The 18,570-nt window shown below is 40.0% G+C and overlaps 1 protein-coding gene across 2 annotated transcripts in view; it reads left to right on the top strand.

Moving 5' to 3' along the window:
* Positions 1-18,570, top strand: part of SUCLG2 (succinate-CoA ligase GDP-forming subunit beta) — a 241,606-nt gene that overhangs the window by 136,282 nt on the left and 86,754 nt on the right. For both annotated transcript variants that reach the window (XM_075938556.1, XM_025183076.2), the window contains exons 5-7: positions 382-534; positions 1,500-1,589; positions 6,362-6,458. In XM_075938556.1, coding sequence (XP_075794671.1) covers positions 382-534; positions 1,500-1,589; positions 6,362-6,458 — 340 coding nt within the window. The remainder of the gene's footprint in view (positions 1-381; positions 535-1,499; positions 1,590-6,361; positions 6,459-18,570) is intronic.

Here is an 18,570-nt window from a genome sequence, read left to right as displayed (position 1 = left end):
CTTTCAGGTTTTTATTTAGATAATTGGGTCCCTACTTTATAATTATTGTTAAATATTCTAATGTAAATGACTGGCATAGAAATGTGTGATATAGGAATTGAGAGATTCAAGAAGAAAAAAGGCTAATGGAATATCTGGTGCTTGTAACATAAAACTGTAGCTGCTTTAAGACTGTTGAAATATGAGCCACTAAATTCTCTGCTAACCGTGCACAATGGTGTAAAATTTTATCTGTTTCTTCTAATTCGTAATTGCTCTTTGGATTTTATGACATTTAGTACTCCCAGATACAGCAACAAATTAAAAAAACATTCTGGTTAAATCTCACCAACCAAGACATACCAGTTCAAAAGATTGTTTTTCCCCTATTTTAATTTTTAGGTGATGGTTGCAGAAGCATTAAATATATCGAGGGAAACTTACTTTGCAATTTTGATGGACAGAGCTTGTAATGGACCTGTGATGGTTGGCAGCCCCCAGGGGGGAGTTGACATAGAAGAAGTGGCAGCTACAAGCCCGGAACTTATTTTTAAGGTATGAAAATAACATTTCAGACTCAAATTGTAACCAAATTCCCAAATGAAAAAATCTTTTCTTTGCAAAAAAAAAAAAAAAGTTAAAATAATTAAATAAATATATCATGTAACCCCTGCACATGGTCCTGGGAAATGATTAGGGTTCAACAGCTTGTTGCATTACCCATAAGCCTCTTTTCCTAATTCATGCAAAGTGTTAGTGATGTAATTGGTCTAAATTTCACGTGTTAAACTTTATCTATATATGAAGCATATTCCTAAATGTTTCTTAATCTTTCCTATTTCATCTTAACAATATCATGATTGCCAATTTAAAAAAAAACCTCAACATTTTATTTCAAAGGTGGACTTTATCCTTACTTCCTCCACTTAGTAGAGGTTTAACTCTGACACCTCAGATCCCGCTGTGTAGTAACTGTTGGCATGTATTGACTTCTGAGTGATGAGTAATGCATTTAAGTATTTATAATATTTCCGTGGCTTGATAATGAGTAGATAAGCTATTCATTTGAGCAAATAATTGATACAGACACATATAATTATGTGGGGGAAGCAAAAATATTTAATGCACATTTTGAAATTATATAAACGTAGTAATATTACTGGGCAATAATACCACTGTCTTGGAGACTCTCCAGAAGATGTCATAAAAATTAACAGCCTAAATATTCATCAACGCCATCTGTACAGTAATTAAAAATGAAAACTGGTGTCAGATTGTCTTGTCAGCATGCCACCCTGAAGAATTATATAGTTTTTTTGGAAGGACTGTTTTATAGATGGTGTGATAATTATAACATACCCTATAGGCAGCTGCTATAGCCTCAATCTCAGAGAACTTTGGCAAACTGCCATACTTTAATTACTAATTTGCAAATATATACTAAGCATTTTTCTTTTGAAGTTATAACTCTCCACTCAGATTGAATATCTTAATTCTCTTTATGTACATTATTGTAACAGGAGGAAATAGATATTTTTGAAGGTGTCAAGGACAACCAAGCATTGCAGATGGCAGAAAATTTAGGATTCAAAGGACCTTTGCAACAGCAGGTAACTTGACAGGAAAGGGCTGAATTGTCTTCAGACAAAGAGGGTGGAGATGCCAGTTCTGCTAAGTGATAAATTCCCCCTGAATGGTTCGGAGAAGTCTTATGTCTTTTACTGTCATGCCTAAAACTTTGTATCTTAATAAACTGAGATGTATTAATTGAGCACAACAGGTATTGCCCCTCTAGATGCAGGTTTGTGAGCTAACAGAAAATGTATTGGTCCCTGAAATTAAAATAGATTTAGTCCTTTGATCCTGTGAGTTCCATTGATTTCAGTGGGTGTAATGGATCTGACCACATGGCTCCTTTTACTGGCAACAACAAATGGCTTTTTTGTACAGCTGTAGAACATTTTACTTTTTACAATTCAGAGACACAATCAAACAAAGGCTGCCAGTTTGCTGAAAGAGTAGAATTTTCAATGCATCAGTGCTTATCTCTGTTCCGTGGAAGGAATTCTACATAGTACATAATATCACAAGGTACGGTGCTGGTGTGAAGCACTTTGTAAAATGGAAACAGCTTACTTGGGTTAATGTTAATAGGTGAAAAAGGCAGCTATATTAAACTCTTTCTTCATACTTTCCCCCAGAATATCAGCATTTTCTGTAGAATCTTTGTGTTTTCAATACACCTCTAATTATTTTCCATTCTAAATGTGCAATTAACAAATGCATAAGCATTAGGCTGATTGCTACATATTTGAAGATTTAGCAGTCTTTTCAGTGAGAATCAATGATTATATCAAACCTTTCCACCCTTCTGGCACTTAATTATTGCCAGCAATACAGGGACTGTTAAACTGAACTATTGTATATGTTTCTTTACTTGTGCCATAACCTTTTTAATGGGATTTACTGAAGTATGGAAATGAAGAGGTCAGTAAATAAAACAGTCCATCTAAACAGCAACTATTTCTTAGGTGTAGGATACCTCTCCTGGTGCAAATACACCTCTGAAAGAACCCCTGCCACCAGCCTTAGAGGCTAGGGCTAAAACTGACTCAGACTTGTGCTGTGGGGCTAAGAATAGCAGTGGAGATGGCTTGGGTTTGGGTTGTAGCCGGTGAGAGTGGTCTCTGAGGCCAGCCTCCTGCCCAACCCTGAATGTGTACCCCTCAAGTTCACAGCCCACAGCCTGAGCCTGGTGAGACCAAGTCAGATGGCCCAGGCTGGCTGCACGTGTTTATCTGCTGGGTGGAAATACCTTTAGGGTCTCAGTACATAACTTGCAGCTTATGGGATGGGGAACTATGGAGGCTTTAAGCCCCTGTGTACCCTCCTGATTCTGAGCTGCTCTATAACTTACAGCTGCTTTATGGGCTACAGGGCTGCCCGGACTCTCCTTTGTGTCACAGGTAGTACCCTCATCCGCAGGATGCTCTGCCTGCCCTGACATGCCTCCTGTACCACAGCTTGCGGGAAATCGCCATCGATAGGGCAGTTGTCTACACTCTGTATCTGTGCTGGGGACTCCTGCCCTGATGGAGCTTGTAGAGCCCTCTTCTACCACTTCTGCCTTTTTTCTTTGGCGTACAGGGCTCAGAGTGGGCATGAGAATGTCATCCCCGTTTTACAGGCCTGCTTACTGGTATCTGAAAACAAAAGCATGGCTAAATTCTGATGCAGGGATGACTTTCTAGCAGCTACTGCTACACGAGCGCCTGTTTTAATTGATTTTAATAATATATTAGCTTGCTTGCAAGTTGTATTTTTTTTATTTATATTGGATTTAGTGCACTGCTATGAATGTCACAGTTACAGAGGCACAATGCCTTGGGAAAGTCACCCATTGAACTGAGAGCAGGGTTTGGCCCATTCGTTGTACTCCTGAAGAAAGAGCAAATATATGTGCATACAGAGCACGCTCAATTAGAGCTTGGCAAATGTCTCAGAATGGAATTTGCATTGGCTGTGTTCATGAACCTTTTGAATTCATTTTCTGCAGATTTTCTTCCGAGCAAGTTTATTGGCAGGAATGTTTTTAAAAACGGAATTTTATGCACATATTTTTGAGAAGCGAATGTTTAATTCAGAGATGAGTATTCACACCAGAAATCTGATTCTAATAATTATGTCATCATCCAGTTAGGAAACAGATCACATAGTATATTTTTATGTGTCCAATTAAAATTGAGACAAATAGTAGCTCCAATATTAAATATTAGTAACAAAATGCTTGGGTACAGCCCACAGGACAAGAATTTCTTTTAGAGATTATTTGGCAAATAATTAATAACAAATATGTGTAGAAACCTGGAAGATGGTACTGGTACAACATAGATGTAAAACCTCAACAATTCCCTCAATGTTATACTCCTGTAGTATTTTCAGATAACTGTTCAACGGTAGAAGTGGTGTGGGTTTTTATAGGGCTAGAAGCAATGTAAAAGCAAATGTGGCTATTAATTTGGTTCCCTTCCATAGTTTCCCTAAGATCCCAAATGTTCTGGTCTTGAAGTTGTGGTTAACTGAATAAAAGCTTTAGAATATGTGGTTTGAGGCTTTTTGCTACTTGCAATTAATAGAGTTGCTATATGCAAATTAATTACAGGTGGGAAGGTTAGTTTACCTGAGATGTCACATTCCCAATGCTTGAAATTTAGCTGACCTGTTAAGAGAGGAACAGCAGAGGAAAATAGTGGTTGGGGACTGTTGAGCTTCTGACTGGACATGGCTGATTGGAGGGAACGCTGTTAGACTTAATATTATGTCACAATTACCTTGACTTTCCCACAAAGCCACAAAGAGATGGAGGGGCAAAAAACAGCAATGGAGCAGGAAAGAGTGATACAGTTTGAACCTCTTTAGCCCAGTGCCTTTGGGACCAGACTGGTGCCAAACCAGAGAATTTGCCAAACCACAGGTGGTCAATACTGTCTAGCAACATTACCAACACTTCCACTGCTTACTGGGCTCTTAAAAGACATTGAAGGGTAAATTAGAGCTAAATAACAGCACAGAACACTGAGAGCCAGGACTGGTGGCTGTAAACAAACTTTATGGGACTGCAGGAAACTTGGCCACACCCATGATAAATGGATAGCCAGCTAACTAAAATCATGCCAGACTACTGATGCTGCTAGACCAGAGAGTACTGGACTAAAGAGAGTCAACCTGTATTTAAATAAACAAACCCAATCTTTCAGATGTTGTTTCTACAGGGAAAAGTTGCATGTTGATGTTGGAGGGAGATTTATATTTTTTGTAAACAGACTCAGCAATTATAAACTAGGCAAATATAACTTAGATAGGGCCACGATAAGGTGGGTGCATAATTGGCTGGATAACCGTAGTCAGAGAGTTGTTGTTAACGGTTCTAAATCCTGCTGGAAAGGGATAACAAGTGGAGTTCCTCAAGGGTCTGTTTTGGGACCCGTACTATTCAATATCTTCATCAATGATGTAGATATTGGGATAGAGAGTACTCTTATTAAGTTTGCAGATGATACCAAACTGGGTGGGGTTGCGACTTCTTTGGAGGATAGGGACATAATTCAAAATGACCTTAGCAAGTTAGAGAAATGGTCAGAGGTAAACAGGATGAGGTTTAATAAAGAGAAATGCAAAGTGCTCCACTTAGGAAGGAACAATCAGTTCCATACATACAAGATGGGAAGCGACTGTCTAGGAAGGAGCATGGCGGAAAGGGATCTAGGGGTCATAGTGGACCACAAGTTGAATATGAGTCAACAGTGTGATGCTGTTGCAAAAAAAGCAAATATGATTCTAGGTTGTATCAACAGGTGTGTTGTAAGCAAAACTCGTGAAGTCATTCTGCCGCTCTATTCTGCACTAGTTAGGCCTCAGCTGGAGTACTGTGTCCAGTTCTGGGCGCCACATTTCAAGAAAGATGTGGAGAAATTGGAAAGGGTACAGAGAAGAGCGACAAGAATGATTAAAGGTCTAGAGAACATGACCTATGAAGCCAGGCTTCATGAACTGGGCTTGTTTAGTTTGGAAAAAAGAAGATTAAGGGGGGACATGATAGCGGTTTTCAAATATCTAAAAGGGTGTCACAAGGAGGAAGGCGAAAATTTGTTCCTCTTGGTTTCTGCAGACAGGACAAGGAGTAATGGGCTTAAAGTGCAGCAGGGGAGGTTTAGATTGGACATTAGGAAAAAATTCCTAACTGTCAGGGTGGTCAAATATTGGAATAAATTGCCAAGGGAGGTGGTGGAATCTCCCTCTCTGGAGATATTTAAGAACAGGTTAGATAGACATCTGTCAGGGATGGTGTAGACGGAGCTTGATCCTGCCTTGAGGGCGGGGGGCTGGACTCGATGACCTCTCGAGGTCCCTTCCAGTCCTATTATTCTATGATTCTATGATTCTATGATTAATCTGCACTCATGAAATCCACATTGCTTCTCAGTTTCTGAATTTAGACTCACATCATTAACATGATTGCTAAACTCGTATATCATACTGGATAAAGTATATTCATTATGGACTCTCAGAAACTTCTCTGAATCTGCTTAAATTAAGATTGCTTATATTAATGATGCTGTTCATTGTACTGAAAATCTCCAGATTCTATAATATGAAGATAGCATTTACCAAATATTTATCAGAACTTTGTAAGCTTTATTCTTAATATGTTTGACTAGCTAACACTATTTGAAGTAAGTACTACAGTTATTGTGTGATTGACAACTATAGTAATCTTCTACCGGACTTCAGATAATATATAATTTGAGACACTAAAAGTAGGTATAAAGTTTACTGTTGCCTTTTTGAGCATGCTACTTACAAATCACTTGATCAAATTTAGGCAGCTGATCAAATTAAGAAGCTGTATAATCTTTTCCTGAAAATTGATGCCACGCAGATTGAAGTGAATCCGTTTGGTGAAACTCCAGAAGGTCAAGGTAAGAAATGGAAGAAAACAAATAAGTATATTAGAATTCTTTATGCAAACTGTACATTAAATTGCATGGAAGGGGATACCAGCAGCTTTGCATTAATTTCATTGTATAATTTAATTTATGCAATATACATAAGTGTTCCTGTGATAGATTTTAACATGTGAATGAATACCATACCACGTAAATACTGAAAATATTAGCATCTACATATGGCTTTGTGACAAAAACATCCTCTTTGGACTTCTTACACTAAGGCTGCATCTAGACGGGCATGATTTTGTGGAAATAGTTTTAACAGAAAAGTTTTTCCGCTAAAAGTATTTCCATAAAAGCGCATCTAGATTGGCAAGTGCCTTTGCGTAAAAGCATCCATGGCCAGTCTAGACGTGATTTTGCGCAAGAAAGCCCTGATCGCCATTTTAGCAATTGGGGTTTTTTTGCGCAAAACAGTTCTTCCCTGTCTACACTGGCCCTCTTGTGCAAGATAGAGTGGAAACTGCTTCATCTTACATTCTTCTGTTGGTTGTTTCTTTTCTAATATGACCCAGCCTTTTTGCCCCCTTTGTATATTAGTTATAGCAGCTTGTCTCTATTGCAATTTACTGACATGCAAAATACACTATTTATGTATTCTCTTAATTTGTCCCATTTCTTTACTACAATATTGTAAATTTGTTGAAAATGAATGTCTTGAAAATGATAGTCTTGAAAAAATAAATACTAAGTTGGGTTTGGTGCAGAAGGAGGATTAGTTTGAATATAAGACTAGTAGTGGAGGAAAAATAGTGTACGAATCCTTTTCATTAAGTCACTAATAATGGGACAAACTGCTAAAGTCTTAGATAGTCAGGGAAACCTTCAAACCAGAACTGAATGGAGCAACAGCATCTAAACTGGCAAGAAGAGCTGTAAAGTAAGACATTGACTCTTGGGAAGTGTGTTCTGTAGAAGAAGAGTTTGAAGAGGGTTTGTTTCAGAAGTTGGCGTAACAGACTTCTGGAGAGGAAGCGGAGGAGGGGTATGGCATCCAGGAAAGAGGTTGTGGTGTGGGTGTGCTCAAGTAGAGCACATTTGGAGCTGGTGGGAAGTGCAAAGGATGGTGTAACTCAAAGCTGAATCTGTGTTTCAGTGAAGTCAAAAGCAGCAGACGTCTCATTCATTTCAGCAGGCAGCAACCACACTTGGCAAGACTCAGTCAGCCTTTGTGTTATGAAACCATGATGGAATTTTTCAGAAAGGGAGCAGATATTGGATGGGAGGGCTAACGCTGTGCATTAAAATAAATAAAATCTATTATCAAAATAGCGCATGGCATCCATGTCGCTCTTTGTGACAGTACTAGAGCAGCTAGTGGGTGGCAAATTATTCACACATATATTTACATTTAGGTATGTGATTACAGGTTTAATTTAAAGGCTACCATTAAAATAAGTCATGCTAAATGCATGTGCACATAATACGTGCATAGAACACATTCACATTAGCAAGCCCAGAAAACTTTTGGATTGATCATCTGCACTTGAACATAAGAATGGCCCTACTGGGTTAGAACAATGGTCCATCTGCCCATTCTCCTGTTTCTGATAGTGGCCATTGTCAGATACTTAAGAGGGAATGAGCAAAACTGGGAAATTTATCTAGTGATCTAATGCGTCATCCAGTCCCAGCTTCAGAGACTGACACCTAGAGTATGGGGTTGCATCTGTGACCATCTTGGCCGATAGCCACTGAATGACTTATCCTCCGTGAGCTTATCTAATTCTTTTTTGAACCCAGTTCTATTTTTGGTTTTTACAACATCCCCTGGCAATGAGTTTCACAGGTTAACTGTGCATTGTACAAAGAAATACTTCCTTACATTTGTTTTAAACTTGGTTTCCCCTTCCCTGTAAGTAACCAATGCTCACTTTGTGCCTTCCAACAGAGTATCCATTTCTAAAGAGATTGTCCAGTGGTCTAGCAGCTCTTGCAAGTCTGTTTGCTCAGGCCTGTCAAAGAGCCTGTCGGAAAGGTTGAACACAACAGTCTCCGTGACAGGATAGTCAGAGGGGCTTGTGGGAGGATGCCAGTTTATACTTATGCTATCTGGGAGCTGTGTCGGTTCTACCTGGAAGGGAGGAGAGAGGGGCAACAGAGTTGCTGGGCCACTGAGAAAAGTGGGCGAGTCTGCCTCTGCGCTCCCAGAAGGGGTGGATACTCAGATGGAAATGGTTGGGTTGGAGGCAGCCAGTTGGCAGGGCCACCGAGATCATGCCACGTTGCACCCTTTGGCCTCCCACTAGTCCTTAGAGACACACAGAATGCAGCGCACTGTTGGCAATTTACAGGGCCTGGATTTTGCCGCTGGGGTGGGGTGGTGACTGCCAAGATCCCCAGCACTTTTTGAATCATCAGGCCCTACGACAAGTGCCCCTTTACCTCCTCTGCGGGGCTCTTGTACATTTCAGAGGCAAAGGCGTCCTTATTAACTAGTCGAGTACTCGATAGGAATTCCATTGACTATTTAATTAGTCGGTTAATATACATTTAACATCCCTACTTTGTTTACTGTGCTGTTGTAAGAAAGCTAAATCAGAAGGAGGTCTTCTGCATTTTACCGTTAAGATCATGAGGGACATACTCACTCTGATCTCTTCTGGAACTTAATTTTTCATTCAAGTGATCAACAATTTTTATGCATTAAAACGCACACAGAAGAATTGACAGAGTAGGAGACAGTAAATAGACTGTTTCTATGTTTCAGACTGAAATTCCGACAGTATTAATGACTACTAGAAATGTAAACAAGCAAACAAAAACCCTATTTGATATGTGTTGTTGCGGCTAGGTTGGTTTTGTACATGTTTTGGAACATTAACATGAACTATAGTACAGGCATTTTTAAAACAAACATCAGTAGACATAATTGGCTTACTGTTCCATGTGACAATAATTCAGAGATTGAATTATAATCATGGTCAAGTGTGTGTTTGTTTTATGACTGTAATGAGCAGTAGTCAAATAAAACTAAGTTAGGAAAAAATGATTAATGACCAAAATTTATAAATGCTGCCTTAATATAAAAGCACGTTTTTGGTGGTGGTTGTTTTGTTTCTTTTTTGTTTTCTGTTGTTTTCAAAAACTGTAAAGTATTTTGTATAGATTTTGCATTTAGAAAACAAACACCATGTTTCAGTGTGGAAAATACGATTTGAGAATTTTAGTAAAGTATTGGATTTTTTTTCTGGTTAATCTAAGATGCACGAATGACACAGAAATGGATTGATGAGCCTTATTTTATAAATCTTATTCTGCATAAAACATTTAAGTAAAATTTATATCAATCAATTATAACTTTATTAAGCTTTTCACCAGTATGTGAAGCTTCTGTTTCCTTGGTACAAAGCCAGGACTGTTGTCCAATGTATTTCCCACCATAAGCCAAGTTTTAAGGATAAAGAGGAATTCTGCCCTCAGGAACCCCAGAAGATTTTATCTTGCTTGCCTCATTCATATGAATAATTCTATTAACTTTACTAGAACACGTTGGAGTAGGTAAGCAGGATTTTTGGTTAGTGTGTGGGAGCCGGGGTGTGTGGGTGTTCTGTGACACTCAGAAGAACAGATTTGATGGTCTAGTAGTTCCTTCTGACATAAAAAACCTCTTGACTATCATTTTTTCCATTCACTATAGTGGGGTTGCATAGTCAAACCATTTGAGTAAAAACAAGGTATTGAAGTAGACATTGGTCAAGGCTGTGTTACTTGGATCATTTCAGAAGCTAGGAGCCACATTCTTTTGATAGGTGTAATGGGATATTGTGGTTCTTTAAGAGTAGAGGGAGGCCGGAAGACCCTGTTCTAGAAATTTGAACATGGTGTCAGGAGAGAGATTGCAGTCCCAGAGAACTATGGGTTGGATGGGGGGAAAATCCAGGACATTGTTCTTTAAAATCTCAGAGGGGTGGCTATATTAGTCTGTATCTGCAAAAACAATGGAGGCTCCTGTGGAATGTTAAAGACTAGCAGAGTTATTTATGCCCAAATAAATCTGTTTGTTTCTAAGGTGCCACAGGATCAGAAACTTTGTAGTGTAGTGGGGAGTAGGGAACCCCTCTCTTCCAGCTGACCGGGAGGACCACTCTGGATGGAGGCATTGGCAAGAGAAGGAAGCCAGAGCCCGAAGGCCAGAGTCCAGGGAGAGACCATGTGAAGGAGTGACCCTGTGAAGAACTCCATGTGGATGGCAGAAGAGCCAGAGAGAGAAGTAGGAACATTTGGATGGACCGTTTGAACTGTCTGCAGGCATTAAATGTGCCCCAAGCACAGGGCAGTGGGACTTGAAAGAGGCTTTAAGGGTCCCTGGAGAGGAAGAACAGAGGGAGGCTGCACAAGTAACTCCAGCCACAAGAGTCTGCTCGGGGAGTGGTAGCCTAGTACAATAGGATTGTGATGCAAGGGCCTTCTCGTATCAGACCTTTAAAGAAGCACGGTATCTTCAATTAGCAAAATGACCAAACAATATGTCTTTTGCATATTAAAGGTTTTTTTAAAATAAATGTACAGATTGAACCTCTCTAATCCAGCACTCTCTGGTCCAGCAACATCCATGGTCCAGCATGATTTTAGTTACCCGGATGTCCACTTATGAGTGTGGCCAAGTTTCCTACTGTCCTGTAAAGTTTGTTTACAGCCACCAGGTCTGTGTCTCACTTTTCTGTGCTGTGATCGAGCTCTACTCTATCCCTAAATGTCTTCTCGGAGCCCAGTAAGAAGTGGAAGTGTTGATAATGCTGCAAGACAATGACCTCCTGTGATTTGGCAAACTCTGATTTGGCAGCAGCCAGGTCCCGAGAGTGCAGGACTAGAGAGGTTCAACCTGTATTTTTTACTTAAATTAGAAGATATTAAGGGCCACATTCTCTGGTTTGGATCTGCATGAAAAACGGGCTGTGAGTTGTGGATTGCTCACAGAGCACAGTTGCATCTTTCATCTTCCACTGTGTAGACCATCTGCTGATATAGACGAGAGCAGAGACTGAGAACTCTGGCATAAAATCTTAAGGCCATGCCTGAATCTGATGGAAGCAGAAAGGCCAGCCTCTGATGCTTGGGGGCCATCTCTGACAACGAGGTGGCAAAGAATGAAGGTAGCATGTACATAAGAACGGCCATACTGGGTCAGACCAAAGATCAATCAAGCCCAGTACCCTGTCTGCCGACAGTGGCCAATGCCAGGTGTCCCAGAGGGAGTGAACTGAACAGGTAATGATCAAGCGATCTCTCTCCTGCCATCCATCTCCACTGTCTGACAAACAGAAGCTAGGGACACCATTCCTTACCCATACTGGCTAATAGCCATTAATGGATTTAACCTCCATGAATTTATCTAGTTCTCTTTTAAACCCTGTTATAGTCATAGCCTTCACAACCTCCTCAGGCAAGGAGTTCCACAGATTGACTATGTGTTGTGTGAAGAACTTCTTTCTTTTATTTGTTTTAAACCTGCTGCCCATTAGTTTCATTTGGTGGCCCGTAGTTCTTGTATTATGGGAACAAGTAAATAACTCTTCCTTATTCTCTTTCTCCACACCACTCATGATTTTATAGACTTCTATCATATCCCCCCGTAGTCTCCTCTTTTCCAAGATGAAAAGTCCCAGTCTCTTTAATCTCTCCTCATATGGGACCTGTTCCAAACCCCTAATCATTTTAGTTGCCCTTCTCTGAACCTTTTCTAATGCCAGTATATCTTTTTTGAGATGAGACCACCACATCTGTATGCAGTATTCAAGATGTGGGCGTACTATAGTTTTATATGGGGCAGTAAGATAACCTTTGTCTTATTTTCTATCCCTTTTTTAATAGTTCCTAGCATCCTATTTGCTTTTTTGACTGCTGCTGCACACTGTGTGGATGTTTTTAAAGAACTACCCACGATGATTCCAAGATCTCTTTCTTGACTAGTTGTAGCTAAATTAGCCCCCATCATATTGTATGTATAGTTGGGGTTATTTTTCCAATGTGCATTACTTTACATTTATCCACATGAAATTTCATTTGCCATTTTGTTGCCCAATCACTTAGTTTTGTGAGATCTTTTTGAAGTTCTTCACTGTCTGCTTTGGTCTTAATTACCTTGAACAGTTTAGTATCCTCTGCAAACTTTGCCATCTTGCTATTTACCCCTTTCTCCAGATCACTTATGAATAAGTTGAATAGGATTCGTCCTAGGACTGACCCTTGGGGAACACCACTAGTTACCCCTCTCCATTCTGAAAATTTACCATTTATTCCTATCCTTTGTTTCCTGTCTTTTAACGAGTTCTCAGTCCATGAAAGGATCTTCCCTCTTATCCCATGATAACTTAATTTACGTAAGAGCCTTTGGTGAGGGACCTTGTCAAAGGCTTTCTGGAAATCTAAGTATACTATATCTGCTGGATCCCCCTTGTCCACAAGTTTGTTAACCCCTTCAAAGAACTCTAATAGATTAGTAAGACATGATTTCCCTTTACAGAAACTATGTTGACTTTTGCGCAACAAATTATGTTCTTCTGTGTGTCTGACAATTTTATTCTTTGCTATTGTTTCAGCTAATTTGCCTGGTACTGACGTTAGACTTACCTGTCTGTAATTGCCGGGATTGCCAATAGAGCCCTTTTTAAATATTAGCGTTACATTAGCTGTCTTCCCATCATTGGGTACAAAAGCTGATTTAAAGGATAGGTTACAAACCATAGTTAATAGTTCCGCAATTTCACATTTGAGTTCTTTCAGAACTCTTGGGTGAATGCCATTCAGTCCTGGTGACTTGTTACTGTTAAGTTTATCAACTAATTCCAAAATCTGCTCTAATGACACTTCAGTCTATGACAACTCCTCAGATTTGTCACCTACAAAGGACGTGTCAGGCTTGGGAATCTCCCTAACATCCTCAGCCGTGGAGACTGAAGCAAAGAATTCATTTAGTTTATTCGCAATAGGTTTATCATCTTTAAGTGCTCCTTTTCTATCTCGATTGTCCAGGGGCCCCACTGGTTGTTTAGCAGGCTTCCTGCTTCTGATGTACTTTTAAAATATTTTATTATTACCTTTTGAGTTTTTGGCTAGCTGTTCTTTAAACTCCTTTTTGGCTTTTCTTATTACATTTTTACACTTAATTTGGCAGTGTTTATGTGCCTTTCTATTTACCTAACTAGGATTTGACTTCTGCTTTTTAAAAGATGCCTTTTTATCTCTCGCTGCTTCTTTTACATGGTTATTATCCACAGTGGCTCTTTTTTAGGTCTCTTACTATGTTTTTTTAATTTGGGGTATACATTTAAATTAGGCCTCTATTATGGTGTCTTTGAACAGTGTCCATGCAGCTTGCAGGGATTTTACTTTCGTCACTGTACCTTTTAATTTCTGTTTAACTGACCTCATTTTTCCATAGTTCCCCTTTTTGAAATTAAATTCCACAGTGTTGGGCTGCTGAGGTGTTCTTCCCACCACAGGAATGTTAAATGTTGTTACATTATGGTCATGATTTCCAAGCGGTCCTGTTCTAGTTACCTCTTGGACCAGATCCTGCGCTCCACTCAGGACTAAATCGAGAATTGCCTCTCCCCTTGTGGGTTCCTGTACCAGCTGCTCCAAGAAGCATTCGTTTAAGGTATCAAGAAATTTTGTGTCTGCATCTCGTCCTGAGGTGACATGTACCCAGTCAATATGGGGATAGTTGAAATCCCCCACTATTATTGAGTTCTTTATTTTAATAGCCTCTCTAATCTCCCTTAGAATTTCTATTACTGTTCTGGTCAGGTGGTCGATAATAGATCCTTACTGTTATATTTTTATTAGAGCAGGGAATTAATATCCATAGAGATTCTATGGAACATGTTGATTCATTTAAGATTTTTACTTCATTTGATTCTAAATTTTCTTTCACATATAGTGCCACTCCCCCACCCGCACGATCTGTTCTGTATTTCGATATATTTTGTACCCTGGAATGATTGTGTCCCATTGATTGTCCTCACTCCACCAGGTTTCTGTGATACCTATATCAGTATCCTTCTTTAACACGAGGCACTCTAGTTCACCCGTCTTATTTTTTAGATTTCTAGCATTTGTGTACAAGTACTTTAAAAACTTGTCACTGTTGATCTGTCTGCCCTTTTCTCATGTCAGATTCTTTTTTATGTTAATGTTTTTCATCTGATATGGCCCATACTTTATCCTCTTCCATCCTCTCTATCAATAGACTCTCTTCTAGGAGATGTCTCTGTCTGATCCACGTGCTCCTCTTCACCAATCGGCTTTTCCCCATCTCTTAGTTAAAAAGGTCGCAGAGCAGTTTTTAAATATTAAGTGCCAGCAGTTTGGATCCACTTTGGTTTAGATGGAGCCCATCCTTCCTACGTAGGCTCCTCCTGCCCCAAAAGTTTCCCCAGTTCATTATAAATTTAAACCCCTCTTCTCAACACCATTGTCTCATCCACGCATTGAGACGCTGAAGCTCTGCCTGTCTACCTGGCCCTGTGCGTGGAACTGGAAGCATTTCTGAGAATGCCACCATAGAGGTCCTGGATTTCAGTCTCTTTCCTAGCAGCCTAAATTTGACCTCCAGGACGTCTCTGCTACCCTTCCCTATGTCATTGGTACCTACATGTACCACAACCACCAGCTCCTCCCCAGCACTACACATAAGTCTATCTAGATGCCTTGAGAGATCTGCAGCCTTCACACCAGGCAGGCAAGTCACCATATGTTTCTCCCGGTCATCACAAACCCAGCTATCTACATTTCTAATGATCGAATCTCCCATTACTAACACCTGCGTTTTCCTAATGACTGGAGTTCCCTCTCCAGGAGAGGTAACTCAGTGCAAGAGGATACCCCAACATCTAGAAGGAGGGTCCCAACTATGGGAAGGTTTCTCCCTGCTCCTGTTGACTGTTCTCCTTCCCTGAGTCTTTCATCTTCCTTAATAGCGCCGGGGCTATCTGACCAGAGGTGGGACAATTCTACAGTGTCCCGGAAAGCCTCATCAGCATACCTCTCTGCCTCCCTCAGCTTCTCCAGTTCAGACACCCTGGCCTCCAAGGCCCATACGTGGTCTCTGAGGGCCAGGAGCTCCTTGCACCGAATGCACACATACGCCACCAGCTCACAGGGCAGGTAATCATACATGCTACACTGAGCGCAATAAACAGGATAGCCCCTACTCTGCTGCTGGGCATCTGCCAGCATTCCCTCCTTCAGCTACCTAGATTATTGATAGGGTTTTTAGTTATATCAGGAAGTTTTGATTAAAACCTGTAAACTAAACTGTAAAGAATGGCAAGTATACCTCAGCCCCTTCCCACTCCCCTTCCAAATTCCCTCTCAAAACTCCCTGTTTGCTGCCCCGGTTGCTGACTCACTGCTTTATAAGGCCCTGGCCTTCCTGATAGCCCCGCCCTCTGACTAAAGCTCAGCCAATGAACAGAGGCTTCTAGATTTCATGTAGGTGCTGGTGTGGGTAGAGGAGCATTGGAAAGTTGAGCAATGAGTAAGAGCAGTATTGATGCTCATGAACAAATCATGCTCTGCAGCTGGGATATTGATGGGGAGCCAGATCAGTACTTAATGCTGATGAGATGCATGGGAGTGGTGGGAGGAGGTGAGCTGATGTAGCCAGCAGGGCCAGCAGCTTCCGTGGGCCCCTAGACAAGATCAAGGGAGCCAACTCCTTGCTCCAGGAGGGATGGGGCAGAAGGGGTGGGGCCAAGGGCAACTGGCCCCCCTGCTTGGAGCACTATGTCCCCGCCAGCCCTTGCCAAGTACTCCAATAGCAGTTTAAAGGGCCAAGAGCTCTGGCCTCCACTGTTGCTATTGTGGCAATGGCCAGAGCCCCCTATCCCCGCTCCTCCCTGGATGTAACTGGAGCAGAAGCGGAGCTTTCCAGGTATGACCGAGGACGCCAAACAGAGAATTTTCTGAAGGATAGTTGCAGTTGCCACACCACTTTCTCCATAGTCTTTCCCCACTCGTCTTCCTCTCGTGAGCATAGGAGGGGAGCAGGAGCAGAGAGCCTGCGGGAACTGCCTGACTGGCAGAGATGCATGGAATTCTCCCTCTGCCCATTTTCAGCTTTGTGCATGGCCAGAGGATGCCCGCAGTACAGTAATTACTCGTTTAACACGTGCCTGCTTAACACATTTTCGCAATAGCACGATTTTTTTAGGGAGAGTTTTTTGAATAACACGACCATCCCCGGAATAACACGAAAATAATCAAGTGGCAGACTACTTCACGCGGCGGTATAAGTTGGTGAAAACAGTGGTAATACGCATGAGCGGATGAACACATGGACACAGCGCTTCTTTGCTCACTCACGTGTTTATCTTTGTGTTTTATCATCCGCGACGTCTTGTGTTGCTAATTATCTTGTGTCGCTAGATCTCTAACGTTGATGTTGATGACCCAGCACCAACAAAAAATTGACTTTGCCACCATCACCTGAAATGCAACCCCCACCTTTTCTATTATTTTGAATGGGAAAATTGACCCCGCATAGCCCGTTTTCGCTTAGCATGAACATTTTCAGAAATGCATCTATAGTGTTAAATGAGGAATTACTGTATTTCAGCCTTTAAACACTTTAAAAAACAAACCTGTGCGCCTAGGCGTATTGTTGTAATTATTTATCCTGGCAAAATTCAGCACAGCACACAAAGAGAGTTTGTTCTTGTCAAAATGACAACTAAGCTGGGCTTATTACTTGCTGCTTTTATTTTTCACATATGTGTGAATTTCCGTTATGAAACACGTTGTCCTGTGTGTTTCCTTTTGTCTCATTTTATATCATGTTCCTTTGTTAACACTCTTGGGTCAAAAACCTACAACTGTCAATATTTATTTATTTTTGTTCTTGGCATAAGTGGTTTGAATTAGCAGCTCCCAAAATCTTTTATTACTAAGAAAAACAACAAAAACTCTCTGTGAATATAACTATTGAAGCTTTCTTTGATATTTGTTCAGAAGGAAAATTCATTTGTATAATCTATCATCCATGTAACAATGTACTTTTGATGGTGCAAATTGTTTGATAAATATTAATAGATATTTTTTCTACTACTTTGCATGTGGTGTGGCCTTTTGATAAATGAGTGTTCCACAGAAATAAGATTCCATTAATGTGAAAATGTTGATATCTAAAGTAAACTGAGAATGGAAAACCAAAGCCTCTGAATGCTGCATTTTAGTCTAGTTCTGGGTCACTTTATTAATTAAATCTTCTAATGTTTTAAAAGGGGAATTGGTGTTATGGTTCTGCTGTTGTTATATGCCCTAATTCATTGTTAACAAAAAAGAGCGCATTAGTGGTACACTGGAAAAGCATATTATTAACTTCACATATTTCTTATTCTGGCAGATTCCCACATAATATATTTCCATAATTTGTATTAATAGGATAAGATCTAGACTCTTCCATGGGATATTTATTACATTTGTGCACTTATAAATAGCTCTCCAAAACTATAGTAGCTGAGACTGGTCTTGATCAATTGTCATTTATTCTAGTATTGATTGTGAGTCAAGTGTAGCAAATTCTTTGATTTAAAAAAAAATTAAAACAAAACTATTCCATCAGACAGTAAGATTAATACTTTCCTGAATTATATTCTCTTTTGTTTGCTCCATGTGTATGTTTGTGTGTCTGCAGCTCAAGACAAAATACATACATACAAACAATGCTATTAGTTTTTTTTAATAATAATAATAATAATAATAATAACAATAAAAACAACAATGGTTTCCATGCAGTTAGTCTGGTTGGCTTGCCACAAAACATTAGTTGCTCTAGCCAGTCATTAATTTGCAGGAAGCATCCAACCAGAAGTCATTAGTGCTTAAAGAATAAAGTAATCTGTATGTAGTCTTATTTTTATTATGACATTTTAAATATATTAAGATGTTTGCATTTGCAAAATTCATAAAAGAAATCAGTATTAAATTCTTATCCATTCATAGTAAACTCACTTTTAATCTTCAGGATTAAAATAGCCCATAACTTTTATTAACAGTTGTCCTGCTTAATTGCTTCTTACAACCATAACAACTGTTCAAGTTGAAGGCAAGCTCTATATTTACTTTCCCATTTTCT

Source organism: Pelodiscus sinensis, chromosome 11 (assembly GCF_049634645.1).
Source record: "Pelodiscus sinensis isolate JC-2024 chromosome 11, ASM4963464v1, whole genome shotgun sequence".
Classification (NCBI taxonomy): Eukaryota; Metazoa; Chordata; order Testudines; family Trionychidae; genus Pelodiscus; species Pelodiscus sinensis.
The sequence above is the reverse complement of the archived record's forward strand: the minus strand, read 5'-3'. Positions and strand labels throughout refer to the sequence as shown.